At 44.1% G+C, this 22,018-nt stretch overlaps 1 protein-coding gene and 1 long non-coding RNA gene across 2 annotated transcripts; both read right to left on the reverse strand.

The window, feature by feature from the left end:
* Positions 1 to 1,375: 1,375 nt before the first annotated feature.
* Positions 1,376 to 15,542, reverse strand: LOC128834601 (uncharacterized). Its single transcript, XR_008444457.1, has 5 exons — positions 14,710 to 15,542; positions 13,181 to 13,361; positions 7,534 to 7,621; positions 4,809 to 4,932; positions 1,376 to 1,616 (listed from the first exon to the last, which is right to left on the reverse strand). It is a non-coding gene; the product is annotated as an uncharacterized LOC128834601 (long non-coding RNA).
* A 1,782-nt stretch (positions 15,543 to 17,324) lies between these two features.
* Positions 17,325 to 21,580, reverse strand: LOC128834208 (gallinacin-10-like). The gene is made up of 3 exons (XM_054022798.1): positions 21,438 to 21,580; positions 19,097 to 19,235; positions 17,325 to 17,662 (listed from the first exon to the last, which is right to left on the reverse strand). The coding sequence occupies exons 1-3, from the start codon at positions 21,493 to 21,495 to the stop codon at positions 17,647 to 17,649; spliced, it is 213 nt and encodes a 70-aa protein (XP_053878773.1). The 5' UTR covers positions 21,496 to 21,580; the 3' UTR covers positions 17,325 to 17,646.
* Positions 21,581 to 22,018: the final 438 nt, after the last annotated feature.

Consider the following 22,018-nt stretch of genomic DNA (forward strand, 5'->3'; position numbering starts at 1 on the left):
ATGAAAACATTGTTTGCAGGTGTGTATATCAAACATTGCAAAGTTTTCATGGGTCCACAGGGAGCTCTGAGAGATTCCCCAGAACAAAGCCACATTGACAACAAAAGACATCGGGACACACTGTTTTAAGGTCTGAAGGCTGCTACTGCTCCCATTGTAAATCAAGAGTCTCGTCACTAAAGTGAGTGTAGTGAAACTAGTGTAAAATTGTCATAAGGGAAATCAGAATCAGACTTGTGATGTTCCAGAAAGTTAGAACAAATTGACACTATTTCAGTCTGTCACACCCCACCAACAGCCAATCCAATCCCATCCCAGACTTTCCACAATGATACCCTGGCATTAGGTCCACACATCAGCAATTTCAGACAGATTGGTTTCCCTTTGCACTGTTTAGAGGGGTAGGGGGGAGATCTAAATTAGAAAGTGAATCACATCCTTAACGAAGCAGAGACAGTAATATTCCCGTGATTGTTTACATTGCACTGTCACTAAAATCCAGCAGGCTGCGCTATGAAACAGCAGGTTCCTACTTGAAGGCAGATGCTCCACAAAGAGGTGAATCTTTCTCTTTTCAGTCTTATCAATCTCCCTGAAATCAGGCCTCAGACAATAAAACTTCTGAGGCCCCATGTGCATGCTGAAAGGTTTGCAAGGTCTGATACCATCATTAAATATCTGCAAGTGCAACATGACGTATACGACCAGAGCTGGAAGCTCTTGCACAAGATAAGGGGACCTGAGGGTGTGAAGGTTGGAGTGGAGAGAAGGAGAGGGAGGATCTGGCATAGACTGGAGATTAGGGTGCTATGGAGCTCCCAGGTGGGGGTTACACAGGGGGTCTTGAGGAGGGGATAAGCCCCATGTGTTGGGAGTGGAAGGAGGCAGTGCAAAGATGCAGCTGCTCTATGGCTAACGCTTCCCCCAGAGCTGTACTGCTATCAGTGCAAAACTGAAGGAGGGAGGTGTATTGTAGAGGTACAAATAGAGGAGCTAATGGCAGCATGAAATGGGGCAGTCTGGACAGCACGACAGAGGTGCTTGCACCCCTCAGAGAAGTCCCAGTAAAGACCCTGTGGCATTTGCCCATAGAGTCTCATAATAATAACAGGACAGAGGACATGGCAGCCATGGAGCACTGCGACTTTACCGGCTCCTCGGACACAACACAAACCAAAAGGAGTTGTCACTTGTGTAAGAAATAGATTGATCCACCTGAGCTCATTGACACATACAGAGATGTGTAGATCAGGGTCAATAAACAGGCACATGCGGATTTCACATGCTTTATATTTTATTTATAACTGAAAAAAGAAATGAATTTCTATGGAGAAGAATGGCAGAAAAGCCCCACCCCACCCCACCCCACCGCACCCACTGTGACACAAACACACATTTCAGCATTGAGTTTTCAAAGCAACTTGATTGAATTAAGAGGGAATCTCTTTACGGGTGATACCAGGGCTCTCTTCTGGAAATTCTCCAGCTCATGCGGTTCTTTACGACCCCAATGAATGGTGCTTCCATTGCAGCAGGATTCAGTGATTTTAGAAATGAGGGGATGTCTCCCAAATTCCCAGAGGTCCTGCTTAGACAATCAGCAGAGCCATCACCACCTGCACAAAGAAAAAAGACTCTCAGATTCTTTGTTTATTCCCATAAAAACAGGGAAAATGTGACCGATTTCCAATCAAACAGCACAGTAGGAATGTGCAGTCACTGACCGGTGAGTGTAGATATACATAGTTAACTCTAGTGCAGGGAATTCATTTTCCCATTGCAACAGTCTACTATAGAGTTTTAATGGGGACAGTCAGATGTATCTAAAGAGATGACTTGGCTGCCTACTTGGCTTACCAGGTATATACCAGGCATCTGAACTTGCGGGGGAGGGGAATACCCAAACCTAATATGTTGGATTTTTTTTTTTTTTTTGTAAACTAGAAATCGTTTCCTTTTTCAACTTTGAAATGAAAACAGTTTTCAAATTTTCAAAAAAATGTTGTGACTCTCTCCCTCTGCATTTCAACCAGGAGACGCAATACGCTTCAGTCGCTTTATTTCAGGATGTGCTGCACCACTGTTTGCCAAAATGGCATGAAAAATGCTGAAATTGTCAAAGAAATTAGGAATGGATCTCCCTAGAGAAGAAGAAGAGAAACTTCTTCTTGTGTGCCATGCCCAAAATCATCCAGGGTCTTTGCGCATTCATTTGTCTCACACGCATTCAAATGTACTCAGTCTCCATCACTTCAGACTCATAAACACGCTCCTAGAAACACCTCCCCCATCCTCACGCACATTAACATTCACCCAGGGCTCTACGTAAACTCAAACCTCTCAGGGTTTGCCTATGGGTCCATCTACACTTACGTGAGCATGCAGAGTACAGACATTGCACACCCAGCCAGCATGGGTGTAAATAGCCATGTACATACTAAGGCATGGCTTAGGTGAGTAGAGTGCCCTACACACCTGAACCCCCCAGGGTATATATCCTATACAGTTGACTACGTGCCCAAGCAGTGGTTCCCCATCCATACCGCTATTTTTAGCAGCATACTGTGCGGCTGCCAGAGCCTTTCTTCACTGCCAGCCCCCACTCCCCACCACCACAGCCTTTCCTCGCCACAGTGGGGGGCTCCCACAGTGGGAAGCAGCCAGAGCATTTCCCTGCCTCCTCCCTACTGTCAGATCCTTTCACTTCGGCGGGTAGCTATACACTTCAAACAAACAAAAGGAAACATTTCTTCACACAACCAGGGCTGGCTCTAGCGTTTTTGCTGCCCCAAGCAGAGAGAGAGGGGAAAAAAAAAAAAGCCGCGATCACAAGCGGTGGCAGCTCTACCACCACTTCATTAGCAGGTCCTTCGCTCCTAGAGGGAGTGACGGCCCCGCCACCGAACGGCCGGACATGCCGCCCCCCTCTTCATTGGCCGCCCCAGGCACCTGCTTGCTGTGTGCACCAGCCCTGCACACACGCACAGTCAACTTATGGAACTTGCTGCCAGGGGATGTTGTGAAGGTCAAACTATAACCGGGTTAAAAAAAGAATTGGATAAGTTCATGGAGGATAGGTCCATCAATGGCTATTAGCCAAGACAGTCAGGGATGCAACCCCATGCTCCAAGTGTCCTTAAATCTCTGACTGCCAGAAGCTGGGACTGGACAACAGGTGATGGATCACTTAATAATTGCCTTGTGCTGCTCATTCCCTTTGAAGCACCTGGTATCAGCTTAGGGGGGAGGGATAGCTCAGTGGTTTGAGCATTAGTCTGCTAAACCCAAGGTTGTGAGCTCAGTCTTTGAGGGGGCCACTTAGAGATCGGGGGCAAAATTGGTCTGGCTAGTGAAGGCGAGGACCTGGACTCAATGACCTTTCAAGGTCCCTTCCAGTTCTATGAGATAGGATATCTCCATATATTATAGGATACTGGGCTAGATGGACCTTTGGTCTGACCCAGTATGGCCGTTCTTACATTCACTGTAATGAACACAGGCACGGCCTGTTTTTCACTGTGGCAGGTGGCTACATGGGCAGTGCTTGTACTCTACACACTGCTGTAAGTGTAGATATAACCTATCTCACAAGTTGCACTGCTTGAACTAAAAGTGTGATTTTAAACCAATTGAGTGAACTCTTTGAAAAACACACAGTGGACACTTTTATTTCAGTTTAAACAAAGGGTTTTTTTGCGGGGGGGGATTGGAGGGGTCAGGGTTTGGCATGTGAATATAGATTTAACTTACTCAGGAAAAAAATATTTCTATGAAACTGGTTTAAACTGGACTATATAGAAATACCAAGGTCCACACTGTTTGGCAGTAGTTTAACTCCTTAAGATTTGTAACTGACTAAAGGTTAAACTGGTGCAACCTGTAAAGTAAACAAGCCCTTTAGGCTCTTCCTTTCGGTGCACTGCATGTCTAAATGTGCCGCCTGTCTGCAGCATGGGTCTCAGAATTGCTGCAGGCAGCTACAGAGCAGAGGCAGCCCCCGCGCTCTCTCCTGGAGATTTATTTTTTTTCTATCTTGTCTTCACTATTCCTCAATTAATTTAGATTTCCAAGGCTGATTCTGGCCTGTGGCCCCATGTGGCAGTCTGGCTGCGTATATCGGGTGTACGGACACCTCAAGGCCCAGTCCATGAGCAGCATAGTGCTGGTATAATAGACCCTGCGCTACCCACTCCTTCCAAGCATTGGCACCGTGGATGGTGAAGGGGATTCTACTGGGAGATGCCAGGGCTGTGAGGCTGTAGAGATTCTGGGTAGCTCCACACAGCTTCAGTAAGGCTGCTGTAAATTAGAGCAGCCATCAAGGTTGATCTAATATATGCTGAGTCACTGTAGCTTCAAGCCTCCTTTCCCCCTAGATTCCGCCATTGGTGTTTCACATCCATGGGGGGCTACCCAGACTCTCTCCCGGAGCTAGCATCAGGGCCGAAGGGGGCGGGGGGTGAAGCCAGTACAAATTACCGGGGCCCGGCAGTCCAGAAGGGGGCCCGGGGCCCGGCTTCCCCCCCTTGTCGGCCCTGTTTAGCCGGTCCGCCCTTGCTGGGGGGCCCGAAAAAATTCCGGGCCCAGCTTCCCCCCCTCGTCGGCCCTGTTTAGCCGGTCCGCCCTTGCTGGGGGGCCCAAAAATTTTTTTTCACCGGGGCCCAAACCCGTTCTCGGCGGCCCTGGCTAGGAAACAGTGGTTTTCTTCCTAAACAAATGTGATTGCGTGACCATGTGTATATAAAACAGAGAGTAACAAACATTCCTGCCAGCCCTGCTGTGTTGCCTCGCCAATATTCTGAACTTACTGTAGACAGCAGCTGTCTGATCCGCTGCAGGTGCCAATACGAGCAAAACCGCTGGGACATGACCCACTCCGGCAGGAACCCCCGAGACGTATACACTGAATGATGTTCTGAGCCTGGGTGAATCCTGCAAAGAAAAGGAGTCTTAGTTTCCATGTGCAGAGCAGAGTAAATAAGAGGTGTGATTTCCACATGACAGGATTTCTCATTCCTTGAGACCCAGCAAAATCAGCCCAGTTATCTTCCAGTGAACAACTTTACTAGTTTATGTAGCTTTTATGTCTAGCACCTCATGCAATAGGAAACTTAGGGCAGAATATTTTTAACTGGAGGTAGCTCTGCTTTCATAAAACTATCCACCCTCCATAGATATAAGCCCAGATCTTAAACTGTTTTCATTGCCCTACACACTGTCCCGCCCCAATGATGGCATTTCCAGGAATGAAGCCAAGCACATAGACGGGGCAGGTTCCTTCTGAAAGACAGTGTTGCGAAGGCCGTGAGATGAGAGTCTGCTCTGGTAGAAATCTGGGTTATATTTGCAGTTTGTGTAACCTCTCCATAGGGCGAGACCTGCCTTAGCAACATTTGTGAAGGGCTGTGACAAATTCGGAGATATGTGTTTAAGGTATGTGATCATTTAAGATCCTTATTCATTCTTGTTTGGATGAATAACTAAAATATGTACCCTGTGTCTCAAGATTTTTGTTTGTTTGGCTGGTTTGGTTTTGGTTTTGGTTTTTGAGGCAATGGAGCCGTTAGAGGACAAATGGTCCATCTGCTCCTACAGTGGAAGAGGCTATACTGAGTCATTGATGGTTGATTGCCAGAACTCCGGGGCCATGCAGCCCAGGAAACTGGACTAATTGGATTAGGGGGAAGGAAAACAAATCTTCCCCTATAGGTATCTCCTGAAACAAAAAGTATAGGAAATATGGTAATACACTCCTTGACCCAGCAGAGGAGAAGTCTTTTAATGGAACACAGACACTGGCTCATGAGGGAGGGACATAGCAAGAGTGGCTGTGCGCTAAGGCTGTGTCTGCACTACAGAGGCTATACTCACATAGCCACACAAACCAGACAGAACCTACAGGGACAGACGTTGTTCTGTTGACGGAGGCACACCACCGCCCCACACAACGCTAAGTACATTGACAGAATTACTCTTCTATCAACCTATCTGCATCTACACTGGTAGGGTTGTCAGCATAGTTATGTCAGTCAGGGGTGGATTTTTTCACACCCCTGACCAACCCCTATGCCAATCAGACATTTCAGGGTAGACCAAGCCTCAGACTGGGGTAGGTCACAGAAAGAAATTTGCGGACTGGTCTACACCTAAAACTTTGGTTAACCTAGGTATGTCGCCTCAGGGCTGTGAATTTTTCACATCCCTGAGAGATGTTGTTAAACCAACCTAAGCCCAGGTGAAGACACCACTAGACCGATGAAAGAATTCTTCCATTGACCTAGTTACTGCCACTCAAGGGGGTGGATTTAGCCCTTCTGCCTCCATAGTAAGTGTCTGTAATGCTGCAGGTGTGCAGCTGTAAGATCTGGAGTGTAGACGTACCCTGAGTTGGTTCTGTTTTTGTCTGTAATTTCAGCTGAATTCTCCTTATTTCGTTTAATCCATAGTACATTCTGGTGCCTAGACAGGGTATGTGTTTTGGTTCATTTAGTCCTATTTCTGCTGTCATTTGAACCTTTAAATAAAGAACATGGTTTTTAAAAGAGACCTGGTCGGCCTGAGGGTTCAAACTCTCTTCTCTCTCTGGGAGGAGGGAGCCCTGTAGACAGCCTTATGCACAGGGGCCTGCAAGTTAAAGGGGTCTATGGAAGTAGACACTTATCCTTGTTTTGGTCTAGAAGGGGCAGGATCGTGAGATCCACCCCAAAGAAGGAGCAGTTACTAAAGGTGAAAACAGAAACTCAGCAGGGGACAGCTGAGAAATCGAAGTAACTCAAGTGGGGCAGGGGCCATAAAGATCACAAGAGAACAGACTTATGAACACGGCTCAGCAGAAATTAGATGTTAATTAACGAGCTCCTTATTCCCAACTCAATACACTTTCCCCCAGACCAAAGGGTAGTTTGGGGGAGGTAGGGCAAAGGGGGAGGGTTCTGTTTGTCGGTGTCTTGTCTGGCTGTTCAGTTCTCTGTGCCGTGCTGAAGCAAGAGCATGTGCAGTGAAGACAGAAACTTGAGGCTTTTAGTAGCAGGCCTCTAACAAGCTCTACTGAGGACAGCACAAATGAAAAAGGGATTTTCTAAAGATTATAATTCAGCTACATGTGAATGGATTTTCATAAGGCAACAAAGGCACTTTCCTAACCCTTGGACTATTCCCTTGCCAAGTTTCAAGTTTCTCCTGCAAACCATGGAGGTGTTAGAAGAAAAACAGTTGGAAATTTTGTTATAATGGAAGAACAGGAGTACTTGTGGCACCTTAGAGACTAACAAATTTATTAGAGCATAAGCTTTCGTGGACTACAGCCCACTTCTTCGGATGCATCCGAAGAAGTGGGCTGTAGTCCACGAAAGCTTATGCTCTAATAAATTTGTTAGTCTCTAAGGTGCCACAAGTACTCCTGTTCTTCTTTTTGCGGATACAGACTAACACGGCTGTTACTCTGAAACCTGTTATAATGGAGAGTGTCAGACAATTTTGCTATAAGCCACAAATATCCACCTATATTATCCTTCAATTTCATTTACATCTTACCTGGAGCACTCTGGAGCACCAAGAAGACAACAGCCAAGAGAAGGTAAAGGATCCTCATGGCTGAAGGTTGGTCAGGATGTCCGCACCACTGGAAAGAAGAGACACCAAGATAGAGAGGAGATGGAGATAGTCCCTGTATTTATAGGCCCCTAGAGGTTGTGAAATAGTGAGGTGTTGCAGTCTTGGCTTGAGGCACATGACATTTTACACTTTAATAGTAACAATTATCATTCCTACAACACCACAGATGCCACTGGAGCAAACGGCATAACCTGAGACGTGGCTTGGCAACAGGATCTCTGTTGTGGGTTTGTTGTCTTATATAATTGTTATCAGTATCCTACGTATATTTCAAGTATTTTCCTATTTTTGTGGATCCAAACATGTGCTCAAATGGGCATCTCATCTTTCCTGGGAAAAACAATCTGCGAAGAAAAGCATGCACCCTAGAGGTATAAGACAAATCTAAAGAACCCACATCTATTATTTTTGAAATAACAGGATTTTAAAGCCAATGTTATATTGTATGGAGCCTGACTCATGGTTCTTGAATGCTTAGTGTTTGCAATGCCACACTCCCCTCCAGCCCCTTGATGAAGTGGCCTGTCACTCCTACAATTCTCAAGTGCCTGACTGACTGGCCCAGTCCCCACTCCTGCTATGGTAGAGACCTGGCCAACTGGCCAGCACCCCCCTTATAAATTGAAGCTCCTGGTATATTCTGTGGAACAGGTGATTTTCCCTCCCTTCATTCTCACCCTTTGGTAGCAGGTCTGGGAAATGCTTCTGTTCAGTGAGACCAGGGTTGGCTTAATACTCTAGTGCATTGTAGATGTTCTAGACACAGTCTTTTGAAGGTGACTTGCAAAGGAGAAAAGGATATTATGTTTGTGCCCTTTTTAATTTACTGTTTTGCTTCTCTGCAAGGTATCAAGAGGCTTGAAGTGTTATTGTTGATTTTGCTGTAATTTGCTTTCTTCTGCTTTTGGTTTACATTGGAAAAAGCAGGAAATTCAAGTCTGGTCTTCCTTGTTTTTGAGGGAGGTCTGTGTAATGACACAGAGAAATGGATGGGAGTTTCCTCAGCCCTTAATTGAAGTGATGCAGGAGAGGGGGATTGGCAGCTCAGAGTGTTGAATCTTTAACAAAGAAAGATTTTCTCCCTAGTGTCTAACAGCCATTTGAGTGAAATAGCTGTTAGTAATAGCAATAAACAAAGAGTCTCTACCTTGGTGCCTGTGATGCAGTAAGTTACCAGTTCTTGCTCTTTCTCTCTCGGTCTCTCTGGCCCCATTGCTTGAATGACTATTTCCTGAATATATAAGAAGAGGTAACAGACCACTGGATCACCTTTAAGAGGACAAAACAAAGTAGCTGGGAGCAGAGTTCCCAGGCTTGCCTGAGCTTCTGCTCTGATAGCAGAAAGGCATCTTAGTAAGTGCTGAGAAATACGGTGGGCAAGGAATATGGATCCACAGAAACTCCGTTCACCCTTAGCATGTGCGTAAGGCTTTGCCTGTGTGAAAAATTATACCAGTATGGTTTATATCGATCCAAGAAAATCAATACAAGCAATCCTGATCGTGGGTGTTCCCACTGCTGCACCAGTTTAAGCTACTTCACCTTTGAAGCTGTGCATCCACGCCGCACAGTTTGGCATTGATTGAAGTGCCTGGAACTCTGGGTAGATGTCCCAAGCTATGTAATGGTGTTTTGAGGCTTTCAGCATTCTGTGTCATTTTCATGGTTGATTGTGGGACACCACCTGGATGTCAGAGGAATTAGTAGGAATAAGGGTCCAACTCCCATGATCCTGCCTGCTGTATCCCAGGATTCACTTAGGGCCCTTCTGCCCTGGCCATTTCAATATTACTCTTCCAGAACTGCTAACATGGAAGAATCCCAGATGAATGTTGCACTCCTATTATTGAGATGAAGAGGATGAGCCTCTTGTCCTGGAGAGCATGCAGTGAGGCATCCACCACGCCCATTGCTGGTGCCATGGGTGTTCAAGGCGGGCAGTGTACAGGAGATTATTGAGGGATTTTAATGTTTAGAGTTTAGATTTGTATTGATGGAACCCATGTGCCTATTAACTATCTCCTCCCCACCACACATACCCTGGTTGTTCGTCAATAGGAAAGGCTGTTTCTGCCTGGTACTGTGGACTTTGGTGGATCACCAAGGTGGGTTCACCAACATTAATGTGGGGTGGTCTGGAAAAGCCTATGGTGCTCAGATGCTCAGAAGTTCATCTCTGTTTTTAGGCAGAATGTTTTCCCTCAGCTGTACAATGGATACAGAAGGAGTGAATTGAAAAATATGATTCTGGGAGGTCCAGCTTACTCTGTGCCTCCCTGGTTTATGAGGCCTTCAACTGGAATTTGGACAAGAGAAAAGAAATTTTTAATTTTACCCTCAGGTGTCTGGGAAGTGGACATTTGGAAAACTGAATGGCAACTGGAGGTTTCTCATGATACAGCTGAGGTTTGTGAGCAAAGTCTGCCCTGTATTACCAGGGCAAGTTGTATGCTATATGTCATGCCAAAGGTGACCACATGTGGGAAAGGTGAAGCCATTACTAGGTGCTGGGAACAGGAATAAGGAGATTTTCACCTAATTTTTAACAGCCTGAAGCAAGACCTTTAGCCAGTTTCAAGTAACAGGAGTGCCCAGTTTAGGAAGATCCCATGCACACATGAGAACAGGGCAAAGGGGAATTGACAGTAAGGAGTGATTGCTTTATTCCCTATCTGTCTGTATGTATCACTTAAATGTACCCTTGTTACTGCACTCTGACTTTTGTTCAAATATATTACCTAGCAGACCTGGTCAAGGAATGGATTTTTTTTTCCAGGGGGAATTTCCACATTTTGAACTTTGTTCCTGTTCTAAATTGGAACAGAAAGTTGAGATAGTGAAAATTTAGCATAATGAAAAACTCTGAAGAGTTTCAAATCAGAAACGTCTCAGTGAAAACCTTCCACTTTTAAAGCAGAAACCAAACAATTTAACATGTCAGCTCAGAACAGGAAGTGCTAGAGCAGTCATTTTGAGTTACTTTTTTAGATGAGGTTGGGGTATTGTGGGTGCTTGGTGGTCTCCTGAAGTTTCCCATGGACACACAAACAAAGCAAACCTATTTACCTGGTGGACAGGTTAGGATGAGAGATGAGGGGGTCAAGGGGCAGTGAGGAGGGAAGAGCAGGAGATGAGAGTTGTAGGAGTAGCAGCTGCAGTCCCTCGCCATTCCAGGCGTCAGTGCTCTAAGCTCTGGGGAAACTTTGCATTGCTTATAGGACACCAAATATGGCTTCCTCCCACCACTGTGAGGAAGGAAGCTGCATCAGCAGGGGGAAGGAATGAGTGCTCTGTGAAGCCATCTTCTCACGAGGCACCCAGACGTGCCGGGGGCAGGGAGGACCATGTCTCAGAGCTGCTGTCCAAGTGCTCCTTGTGTTTGGTCCCAAAAGCCATGTGGGTCCCCAGTCCCCTCCCTCTCCCCTCTGGAATGGAATCTTTACCAAAGAACTTCCTTTTGATTTTAAATTTTTAAAATGAAACATTCAGATTGAAATTAAATGAAATATTTTGCTTTGCTTTGAATTTTCATTCTGAGTCTAATTTTTCCCTGTGAAAAATCAAACATTTTAATCAAAATCAACATGTTCCCCCAGAAAATTTCAATTCTGGTGAAACCCCATTTTCCAATGGGAACATTTTTCCATCACAACGTCTCTACCAGCCCTGCTTATAGAACCATCTACTGGAAAACAGGACAGAGAAAGGAGCTATTGAATTTTGCCCTGAGTACCTCTAGGCTGTCTGAGAAATATGCATTTCAAAGTTTGAAAGGGTTGTGCCTTTTGACACAGCTTGAAGCTAATAGCAATACCTGCTTTATATTACCAGTGCATACTGCATATGCATATTGCACAATATACATGAGACCAAAGGTGACCAACCATAGCTGCGAAAGTGCAGTCACGAAAGACTGGAAACAGCAATTCTGAAGCGCCTCAAGCCAGGCCTTTGGCCAATATTTCCAGTAAAAGGAGTGCTAGTGATGGGAAGACCCTATACATACATGTCAAGAGCAGAGCCAAAGGGGAATTGAAAGTCAGAGTGATAACTTTATTCCATATTTGGCCATGTGGACTGCCTTCTTGTGGCTGCCTGATTGTTACCTAAATATTACATGCAAAAAGTTGTTACTAGTAAAGCCAGGTGAGTTTTTCAGCTGAAACTTTGAGTCTCTGAAAAATGTACACTCAGGTCAACCAAAATATTTTGTGAATTAGCGTCAATTTTGGCAAATTGTTTTGGTTGAGGAAAAAATCACAGATGTCAAAATGATTCATTCCCAACATTTGCCAAACAAACCATTTTGATTTTTCAGGCTAAATTCACAAGGGGACTTAAGTGACATTGACTCCTGGCTCTAGAGCAAGGACTTGAACGTGGGTCTCCTCCATTCGAGGTTAGTGGCCTAACCATGGGGCTATGCAGAGGAGGGAAGGCAGCAACTCATTCTCCTTGGTTTCTGTGACTAGTGCTTAAGCCCCTTGTGACTCTAGCCAGAAAAAAAATCAAAATGGTTTGTTCTGAAAATGTCCAAATGAACCATCTGGAACATTCGCATTTTCTTTTCGTTCAAAACACCTGAATTTGTGGACAGTTTCTTTCCACCTGAATCTGCACGCTTCGCTGAAAAACAGTTTTGGCTGAAAAAATTTGCCCAGCTCTAAAGGTTACTAGTAAAGGGGAGACCAAACCCCTGCATGTTTCTTCCACACATCTCACATTGCTCTAAGCCAGGACTTTCTCTGCATACGCTTCTAACTGGAATAAGGTGGCTCACCTGAAAAGGTTTCTGACTCACTCTATTTGGAGAACCTGCCTTTGGTCTTCACATGTATCAGAATAGCCAGACACTATTAAACTTCACAATAAGCAACTAGAAAGAGGAATGGACACTGATGTCTGTATCCAAAGGAACTAATAAGTGACAGTGGGACAAATTCAACCCTGGTGTAAGCAAATGCAGCCTCACTCACTGCAGTTTGGCCCTGTATTTCCAAGAGCCCTGTGAATATAGATGTTATAGTGATTTTGGGCATCTCTATTGTCAGGCTCATACTGAGACACCCTAAAAGGCCTGTTTCTCAGAGAGCAGGGGCTCAGCATTGTCTGAAGATGGAAACTCTTTAAGGGGTCTCAAACTGGGACCCCCAAAATGGAGGCATTTGAAATCCTTAGTCATGTTTGAAAATCTTGTCTTGAGGTTTTTATGTGGCCTGCAGGATTCGTTTGTCATGAGGCACCATTCAGCCAAACTGTGACTGAGCAAACTCATCTGAGAATATTACAGCGAGAGAGGATAAGAAACATGCATGAAACAAAGATACATCTGGGTGTGCTCTGGGTGTGACACATAGAGGTGCATAGGTCTCAGTGATCTCAATCCCTGTGCATGGATTTAACATGCAACAGTGATTTGTATATATAATTTCTTCCTACTGTCATTTAATTAAATAAAGGGATTTCTACAGAGAAGGATGGAAAATCCATCTCCGTGCATACAAGCAAATTTCAGTGAGATGATTTCACAGCTACTCTTCCTTTTATGAAAAGGAGAATAACAAACCTTGTTATCACAACTGATGCTTTCCCTTTTGGATTTTCTCCAGCTCATAAGATTCTTCCCAGCCCAAGTGAAAAGCATTTTAGGCTTCCATTGAAGCAGGAGCCAATGGCTTTAGAAGTGAAGGGACATCTCCCAGAGATTCAGCGTGGACAGGAAGAGTTGCTCTCAGGTAGGTGATCTCCTGCAGAGACAAAAGAAACTTTCTGATTTTTTGCTTATATTCATAAAGCCAGGTAAAATATGACATTCAGTTTCAGATCTACAGATGCAGTAAGTACCCAGCAACTGAATGATGGATGCAGATATTCCTGGTCAAATTCAGCGCAGTTAGCCAACTGCAACATTTGGGGACAGAGAATTCCCACCTTTATTTGAACAGGTGACCCAGCTACCTGGCAAAAAGTACCACCCTTCTGAAAGTGGCTGCTCTCCTTACCCTAACCCTAACTCTCAAATAAGGAAAGCAAGTGCTCTCTCGCTCTCTCTCTGTCTTTCAGGCTCAAGTTTTGCAAAAACCATAATTAATTAAACATAAAATAGCAAGTGAAAAAGAAATATGGGGCCCAGAACCTCTCATGGTGGAACCTGGTACAGTTTCTTTGACACCAATTTACACTAGCTGAAGACTTGCCCCACACTGTAAAGCAATACTGTCCCCCATGCAGTAATTCCATCTAATGCACCTTTGTCAATGTCTAATGCCTGACTGACAAGTCTTATGTAACCCACAGGTGAGTGTCACAAGTCCCCCTGGGTGCCATTCTGCAGAGGCTATGAGCTGTTACAGGCTCACACTACAGAGGCTTGGTTCCTTAGCTCAGGACGTGGTTATTCGTGCTTTTAGCTCAGGAAGTCCTCAGTTCACTTCCCGGTGCATTAGCCAAATGAGAGGCTGTTGTTCTTACTCACATCATAACTTGTTCTTCAAGGGTGATTTTCACCCCTGTTCAGGGTCGCACAAGGCCTTTGAACCACTGACAGTCTATTTTGAGAACTTATGTGGGAATTAAATGATGCACAGGTCTTACAGTGGACCCTACATAAACTCAGAATCTCTTTGTGCCAAGAAGTTTCTCCTTATCAGAACTTTCTAACTGAAGGTGTCATAGTTTTCTTTTAATACAATCCAAATCCCTTACCTATATTGTCCACAGCACTATATACTCAGAGATTTTAAAGCCCTAAGGGACCATTGTGATCAAGTAGTCTGACCTTTTGCTTAACCCAAGCAATTAAATTGTACCCAGTGGTTCCTCCATCCAGCCCAATAGTTTATGGTTGAACTAGACCATATCTTTTAGTAAGACATCTAGTCTTGATTTAAAGACTCCGATGGCAGGAGAATTTACCACCTCCCTTGGCAATCGGTTCTAGGGGTTAATGACCCTCACTGTTAAAAAAAAATACATCTTATTTCAAGTTTGAATTGTGTTGACTTCAGCTTCCAGACATTGGATCGTATTATTGCTTTGTCTCCTAGATTAAAAAGCCATGTAGTATTAGGTATTTTTTCCTGTGAAAGTACTTACTTGTTTACTCTTTCGTAAACTATGCTGGTCCTGAACACAGTTTGAGGATCACGATTTGGTCCCTCAATGGATAATTATTTTATCTTCCTTGTTGACATACACAAGATGCTTTTTTAGTCTCCTGATCCTTTGTTTTGCACCTTGCCTGGAGCAGCCTGGAAGAGAACAGCAAAGAGCAGGAAAAGGAGCCTCATGGCTGATCAGGGCCGGCTCCAGGCACCAGGTTAACAAGCAGGTGCTTGGGGCGGCCAAGGGAGGGGGCGGCACCTGCGGCAATTCGGGGGCGGCAGGTCCCTCACTCCCTCTAGGAGTGAGGGATCTGCCGCTGAACTGCCGTCGCCGATCGCGGCTTTTTTTTTGCTTGGGGCGGCAGAAATGCTGGAGCCGGCCCTGTGGCTGATAGCAGGTTGAGTTCTAGCTTTGCTGAAGAGAAGGGATCCAACGACTGACGCAAACTGAGGTGCTTGAACTGAGGAAGATGGAGAGTCACTGTAGATACGAGGCTCTGGGATTGTGAAATGTTGAGGTTTGAGGGCCTTGTCTATGAAAAATCCCATGTCTTTGGAAAATGAGTTCATTCCCCGTGTTATTGCAGCTGTCAGCAACATTCGAATGTGTTGTGATCTCTTTCAGTCAGCCATGACTGTGCGTGACTTAGCTTGAACAATGGCCAAGTCACCCTGAATTCTCTGTGCTCCCGTGACTTGTGCCAGCTACTGGGCTTTCCCTTAAAGGGCACAGGATTGGAGGAAAGGGAATGTAGGTTCCAGTGACGTAGGTGCAGGGCTGGGAGCCAGGTTAATCTGATGCCGCTCTCTGGGGCCTTGCGCAAGTTATGGGATAACCCCTCGGCCCCAACTTCCCCATTTATCAGATGAATATGATACCTGCCTGCCTGATAGGGATGCTCTGAGATTAGCTAGATGCAAGAGTGTGTAAGGTGGGCAGAGCAGAGAGTCTCTCTCTTCCTAACAGAATGTTAGGGCCCATTAGGAAAGGGATAGATAATAAGACAGTAAATATCATAATGCCTCTATATAAATCCAAGGTACAGTCGCTCCTTGAATACTGTGTGCACTTCTGATTGTCCCATCTCAAAAAAGACATTAGAATTGGAAAAGGTGCAGAAAAGGGCAACAAAAATGATTAGGGGTATGGAACAGCTTCTGTATGAGGAGAGATTAAAAAGACTGGGACATTTCAGCTTGGAAAAGAGATGACTAAGGGGGGATATGATAGAAGTCTATAAAATCATGACTGGTGTGGAGAAAGTAAATAAGAAAGTGTTATTTACTCCTTCTCAGAACACAAGAACTAGGGGTCACCAAATGAAATTAATAAGCAGTGGGTTTAAAACAAACAAAAGGAAGTATTTCTTCACACAACGCACAGTCAACCTGTAGAACTCTTTGCCAGAGGATATTGTGAAGGCCAAGACTATAACATGGTTTTTAAAAGAACTAGATAAGTTCATGGAGGATAGGTCCATCAATGGCTATTAGCCAGGATGGGCAGGGATGGTGTCCCGAGCCTCTGTTTGCCAGAAGCTGGGAGTGGGTGACAGGGGATTGATCACTTGATGATTGCCAATTCTAGTTCATTCCCTGTTAAGCACCTGGTATTGGCCACTGTCAGAAGAAGGATACTGGAATAGATGGATCATTGGTCTGACCCAATATGGCCGTTCTTGTATTTATATGTTCTATGTTCTTATGTATTCTAAAAGCCAGCAAGAGGCTCAACTGGGGGAAAGGGCTGCAAGAAGGAGCTTGGCTCTTGTAGCAGGCCTCTGTGAGGGGAAAAGGCCTGCTTGGGTTAGGGGAAATGCTTTGTTTTGTGTTTGAATAATAAAGGAAGCCCTGGACCAGACTTTGATCATGACATCCATGCTTCCTGGGCTGGAGAGACAGACCAGTCGTCTGCATGCACCATGTTATTTTGAAGTTAAATGTATTGGTTTTAAAAAAGACTTGGGTCTGGGTCTTACTGTTTGTTAAGGTTTCCAGGCTGCTCTACCAATCCCCGCCCATTGCTTGAATCTAGGGTCTTTAGTTTCAAAGCACAGATTCCTATTGCTTGTGATAAAGGTAAACCTGTTAGCTGAAAGCACAAGTAAGCTGGATCAATCACTAGCAGGGGATGGAGCGCACATTTTGGGCACTACAGCGCCATGACCTCATTTGGGCCTGAGCTTGCAGTCATTATTTAGGCAAAAGCCCCCAAGAATTTGCTCTCTAAGGTTGCCACAGGTCCAGGTTTGCCCAGGATCATCCCTTTTCTGAGGTAGCTCTCTCAGGAAATCTGTCAGGGTGTTCAGTACACACCGACAGCTGGCCAGTGTTATGGGCTCAGGGTCATCCCAGATGTCCTGGGGTTTTTTTGGACCTCAGAGGTGGCAACAGTATTGCTCTCATCAATATCAATGGTAGTTTTGGTGGAATAAGAACATCAGGATGGACTGTCACTTAGGTTCTTCTCTGGGGAAATCCTAAACTCTTTCATCTTGGATTTAGAGTCAATTGTCTATGAGGCATACTTGAGTCACTGAACTTTTGCATCCATACTATGAAGCAATCTTATTTGCTGGTATAAATAAAAAAGAGAGATCACCGATATTAGGTTAATAAATCCTTTATTTTTTGCAAATAAAATAATAATGAGCACGGATGTTATACTTCACATCTCCAAAGTGCTACACAAGCTGATTAATGTTCAAAACCTCCCTGTGAGGTAGGCTGGAAGGTGCATGCAAGAAGGAGTAGCCCCCAGGTTTTGATTGATGTCTAGATAGTGGGTATAAACAGGATATGTGTTTAGGAAACTTATTTTAATGATCATTTGCAGGAGAGCTTAGAGAAAGGATGAGTTGATCAAAAACATTTCCTCTTGGCAGTAAGACTTTTGTTGCTGGTTTTACTGACCCCAAAAATTATCTTCTTATGCTCTTGGAATCCTATGAGGATAAAAAGCGATGTGTTATTTCACGGAAGTGTAATCTCGAAGGTTCGGATCCACCCTTCTCCTTAAAACCCACCTATCGCCCTTTTTTCTGAATACTTTGGGTCAGATTTCTGCATTTCACCCTGCCACCATTATGGGCCAGATCCTGAGCCGGAATAAATCATGATAGCACCATAGATGCCATCTTGGTCTTTGATATGTTGTGCTATCACCATTCTACTAATGGAATTATGCTGATTTACACCAGTTTATTCATATGAGAGGATGGGGGCTGTAGCCTATGTCAAGGACCAAGGTAGTGCCTTGTCTTAAATGGTGTCCCTGTAGTTACCCACAGCACTACATGGGGTGCCTTTAACCCTGTTCTCGGGGACCATCTGACCATATTTTTTTTGCCTGCCAGAATGCCTTAAAGTAAATTAACATCATGATCTATGGTTGCTGGAAAAACCCATAAAGGACCAGCTCCTCAGTTGATATAAATCAGTCACTCCATTGACTGTGATGGCACTACACTATTTACTCCTGAGGATACAGCTAAGGATCTCCTTCAGTAGCTCTCGCTCTGATGAAATATGTAAACATATGTCTGCTACAGTGGGAAGATGATGGGCCCAATTCTGCTTCCGCTGAAGCTAGTGGGAGTTTTGCCATTGAATTCAACAGGTCCTAGCTGAACTTCTAATGGACAATAATGGCCCTGAGTGTCAAATAATTAAACAAAACTACCATGAAGCGAATTGCAAGGTGGATAAACTTTTATCTTATCAAATTAAAGCTGATCCCCAAAGGAAACAACTTAAAGCCACAGGGGAAAGGAATGATTCACTCACCAGGGAAATTCCCAGTACTGTTAGAATTTCATCTTCAAAGAGAAGAGTGAAATAAATATACTGCTGCCTCAACCCATTTCCAAATTCACTCAGACATTCATTCAGCCACCATGTTCTCACACACACACACACACACACACACACACACTTCCCTAGCCACACAAACACACACATCTCCAGATTCCCACCTGCCAAAAAACCCAAACACAGACTCCTTAATAGACCAGGTCAAAGCAAACAAACAAAAAATCGGGGAGGAAAATGCAAATGTTTTGTGGAACAGCATGTGTAAAAAAAGAGTCGAAATGTACACAACCATTGTTGAAAATGTCAACCTCTTTTCTTACCGAAATTCAAATTATGAATGAAAAAATTCATCCAGTGATGAAACACAATTACACACTCACTCCTTAAACATAAACCCATCCTACACACACAGTCATCTTCCCTCTCCGCACAGCCTCCCTGCATACCAGGTTCACCTCCTAATTAAGGAAATAGGAGCCTGTGTTAGTTGGATGGCTGAGTGACAGCTATTTCTGTAAGACTGCTATGCCCTCTAGTGGCTTTCCACAGCTCAGCCGGCCTTTTACCTTGTACAGCATTGCAGCTGTCCACCGTGGCAAGTTCCTGAGACAGAAAAGACTGGGGGACAGTTCAGCAACCGGCAGAAACCTCCTTGGGCTTTACACGCCAGAGTGTCAGCAGGAGGAGGACCCACATCAGCAACACCTGAGTGAAGAAGAGTCTGTTAGCGTCTCAGTTTTCAGTCATAAACATAGGGAAAATATAGGGAGTTATTTCAGCAGGGGAGCCCATTCACAGAGGGATTAGCACAGGTACTCCTCGACAAAGCCACTGTTTCCATTGAATTGATTTTGTCCACTACAAAACTGCACTGCAGCGTTCTGTTTTCTAAGGAAGCATGAGAGCTGTGTGCACATTCTGCCTGATGCCCCAGGATTAGGACAGACAAAAAGCGTGCAGGTTAATGAGCTGTTGACTGTAGTTCTAAATATGGACGGGTCCTTTGTTCCAGCGTAACCCACTCAGTGTAGTGTTCTGGGGATGTCTTCTAATGAAATCTAAAGCTATTAAATATACTGTAAGTGAGAAAGCACAAGTAAGCTGGATCAATCACTAGCAGGGGATGGAGCACACATTTTGGGCACTACAGCGCCATGACCTCACTTGGGCCCAAGCTTGCAGTCATTATTTAGGCAAAAGTGCCCAAGAATTTGCTCTCTAGAGTTGCCACAGGTCTAGGTTTGCCCAGGATCATCCCTTTTGTGAGGTAGCTGTCTCAGGAAATCTGTCAGGGTGTTCAGTACACACCGACAGCTGGCCAGTGTTATGGGCTCAGGGTCATCCCAGATGTCCTGGGGGTTTTTTGGACCTCAGAGGTGGCAACAGTATAGCTCTCATCAATATCAATGAGCTTGTTACACCCTTGGCTAACAAATGATGCTCTTTTAGCTCTGGCAGTAGAATCTCAGCTGTTAAAATCCAGAGACACCACGTTCAGTCCCTATGGCTGACAACCTATGCACTGTGAGCCTGCTCTTAGACAAGGGGATTGGATCTACACCACTGACTTTGTGCTGTGAATGCTGCTGTGGTTTTATATTCTTTCCCCCAAGTACCAGCTTCCAATAATGGCATTACTGGCATCAGCCCGAATACTGATTGTCCAGTACTATAACAATTGCTGTACAGTATATCCTGAATGGCAACTCAATAGAGTGAGTCAGGAGTTATACCCGTGGGTACCAGATTAGTTTTAGCTGCAAATATACAGCTAGCTATAAATACTCCAGAATAAGAAGGATGGTGCTCATGCTCTTTCAGGGATTTCCTTTGCTATGCACCATGAAAGCCTTGTGTAGACTAAGATTTAAAGATGTGATATTAGATCAAGTTACCTCCAATCTAATTAATGCTACAGCTGGGCAGGGAACAGTTTTCCCATCCTGTGAGAATTTTCAAGAGTTTGAAATAAATTTCCTGTTCCAAATCAGGATGAAAAGTCAAAATCTTAAAACTTTTCATGAACTGAAAAGCTAAAAGGAAAACAAAAAGTCAGATCAGGTCAATTGAAACATCTCATTTTGATAATTTTGGAACGTTTCATTGCAATTTTGATCTTTTACTATTTTTTTAAACTATTCATTTTGAAACAAAAATTCATTTGAACCCTGAAAATGAACTTATTTCTTTTAGAAACTGTCAAAATTCCTGTTTTGACCATTTCAAACCGCTTCCCCCCCACCCACCCCGTTTTTTGTCTAAATGGGAAATTTGTCAAATGTTGTTCAAAATGTTTCCCTGCAAATAGATTTGGTTTTGATGAATTAGCATTTTCAAAAAGAGAGAGGTTTTGTTGAAAATTTCTTGACTAGCTCTAACTGATACCTTCTTGCTTTAAAAATTTCAAGTGATGGAAAATCCATCACATCCACTGATAATCTGTCCCAGGAGTTAGTTACCATCACTTTTAAAACATGGGCCTTATTTCCAGTCTGAAATTGCCAAGATTCAGCTTCCGGCCTTTGAATCTTGGGTTTGTCTTTGCTTGCTAGACTGCAGGGTATATCTGCTCCTCATGTAGTTACTCTAGGGATTCATGTAGTACCTCCAAAAAGACAGCCACTGTCCGTTTTAGGCTGCCAAACATCATTAAAATATCTATTGTAAATTATAGCCAGAGTTTATCTCTGCTGAGTTGGGCTTCTTTCCATAGAAGCTTTCGGTGAACTGGGTGCAGATGTCTTCTAATGAAATCTAAAGCTATTAAATATACTGTCCTCAATATTGCACTAACCCTGAATTTGGTGTGAGGAACAGGTTTTAGTCTGTCATTAGTTCCTTACTTTATCTTTCCCATCCACATTTATATCCCTTTTCATCCTCCTTATCATATATTGTACATCTCACCTGGAGTAGCCTGGAAGAGGAAGACGAGAACAGCAAAGAGCAGGTAAAAGATCCTCATGTCTGAAGATTGGCTGGGAGCTTAGTTTCACTAGAGAGAAGAGACTCAAAGACCAGTTGAGACTGAAGTTTGTTAGATGAAGATAATGGAGTCCCTGTCTTTATAGGGCTCTGGGGATTAGGAAATGTTGATGCGTGGGTGCCTTGTCAATAAATAACTATGCCTAATCTTTTGCGGAGCTGGTTGATTACCTCTGTTATTGCAGATTTCACTGAAGTATGTGACCAAAATGTTGCAATCTGAAGTGTGAATTTCCATTAGCCTCATCTATATGTTATATAACTTGAATAATGTCCAAGTCACACTGAGTTCTTTGTGTTCTCATGGCTTCTGTGGGTCTAATCCCATTAAACCATCAAGCTGGGCAAAATGTTTGTGCAAAATCGTTTTTCCTCCAAAAATGCAGATTCAGGTCAGCTGGAACAATTGATCAATTTGAAACAATTTCAGCAAATTGTTTTGGTCAGAAATAGAAAAAAAAACAACTTTGGAAATGTCAAGACGATCGTTTCAGCATCTCCAA

This window comes from Malaclemys terrapin, chromosome 3 (assembly GCF_027887155.1).
Source record: "Malaclemys terrapin pileata isolate rMalTer1 chromosome 3, rMalTer1.hap1, whole genome shotgun sequence".
Lineage (NCBI taxonomy): Eukaryota > Metazoa > Chordata > Testudines > Emydidae > Malaclemys > Malaclemys terrapin.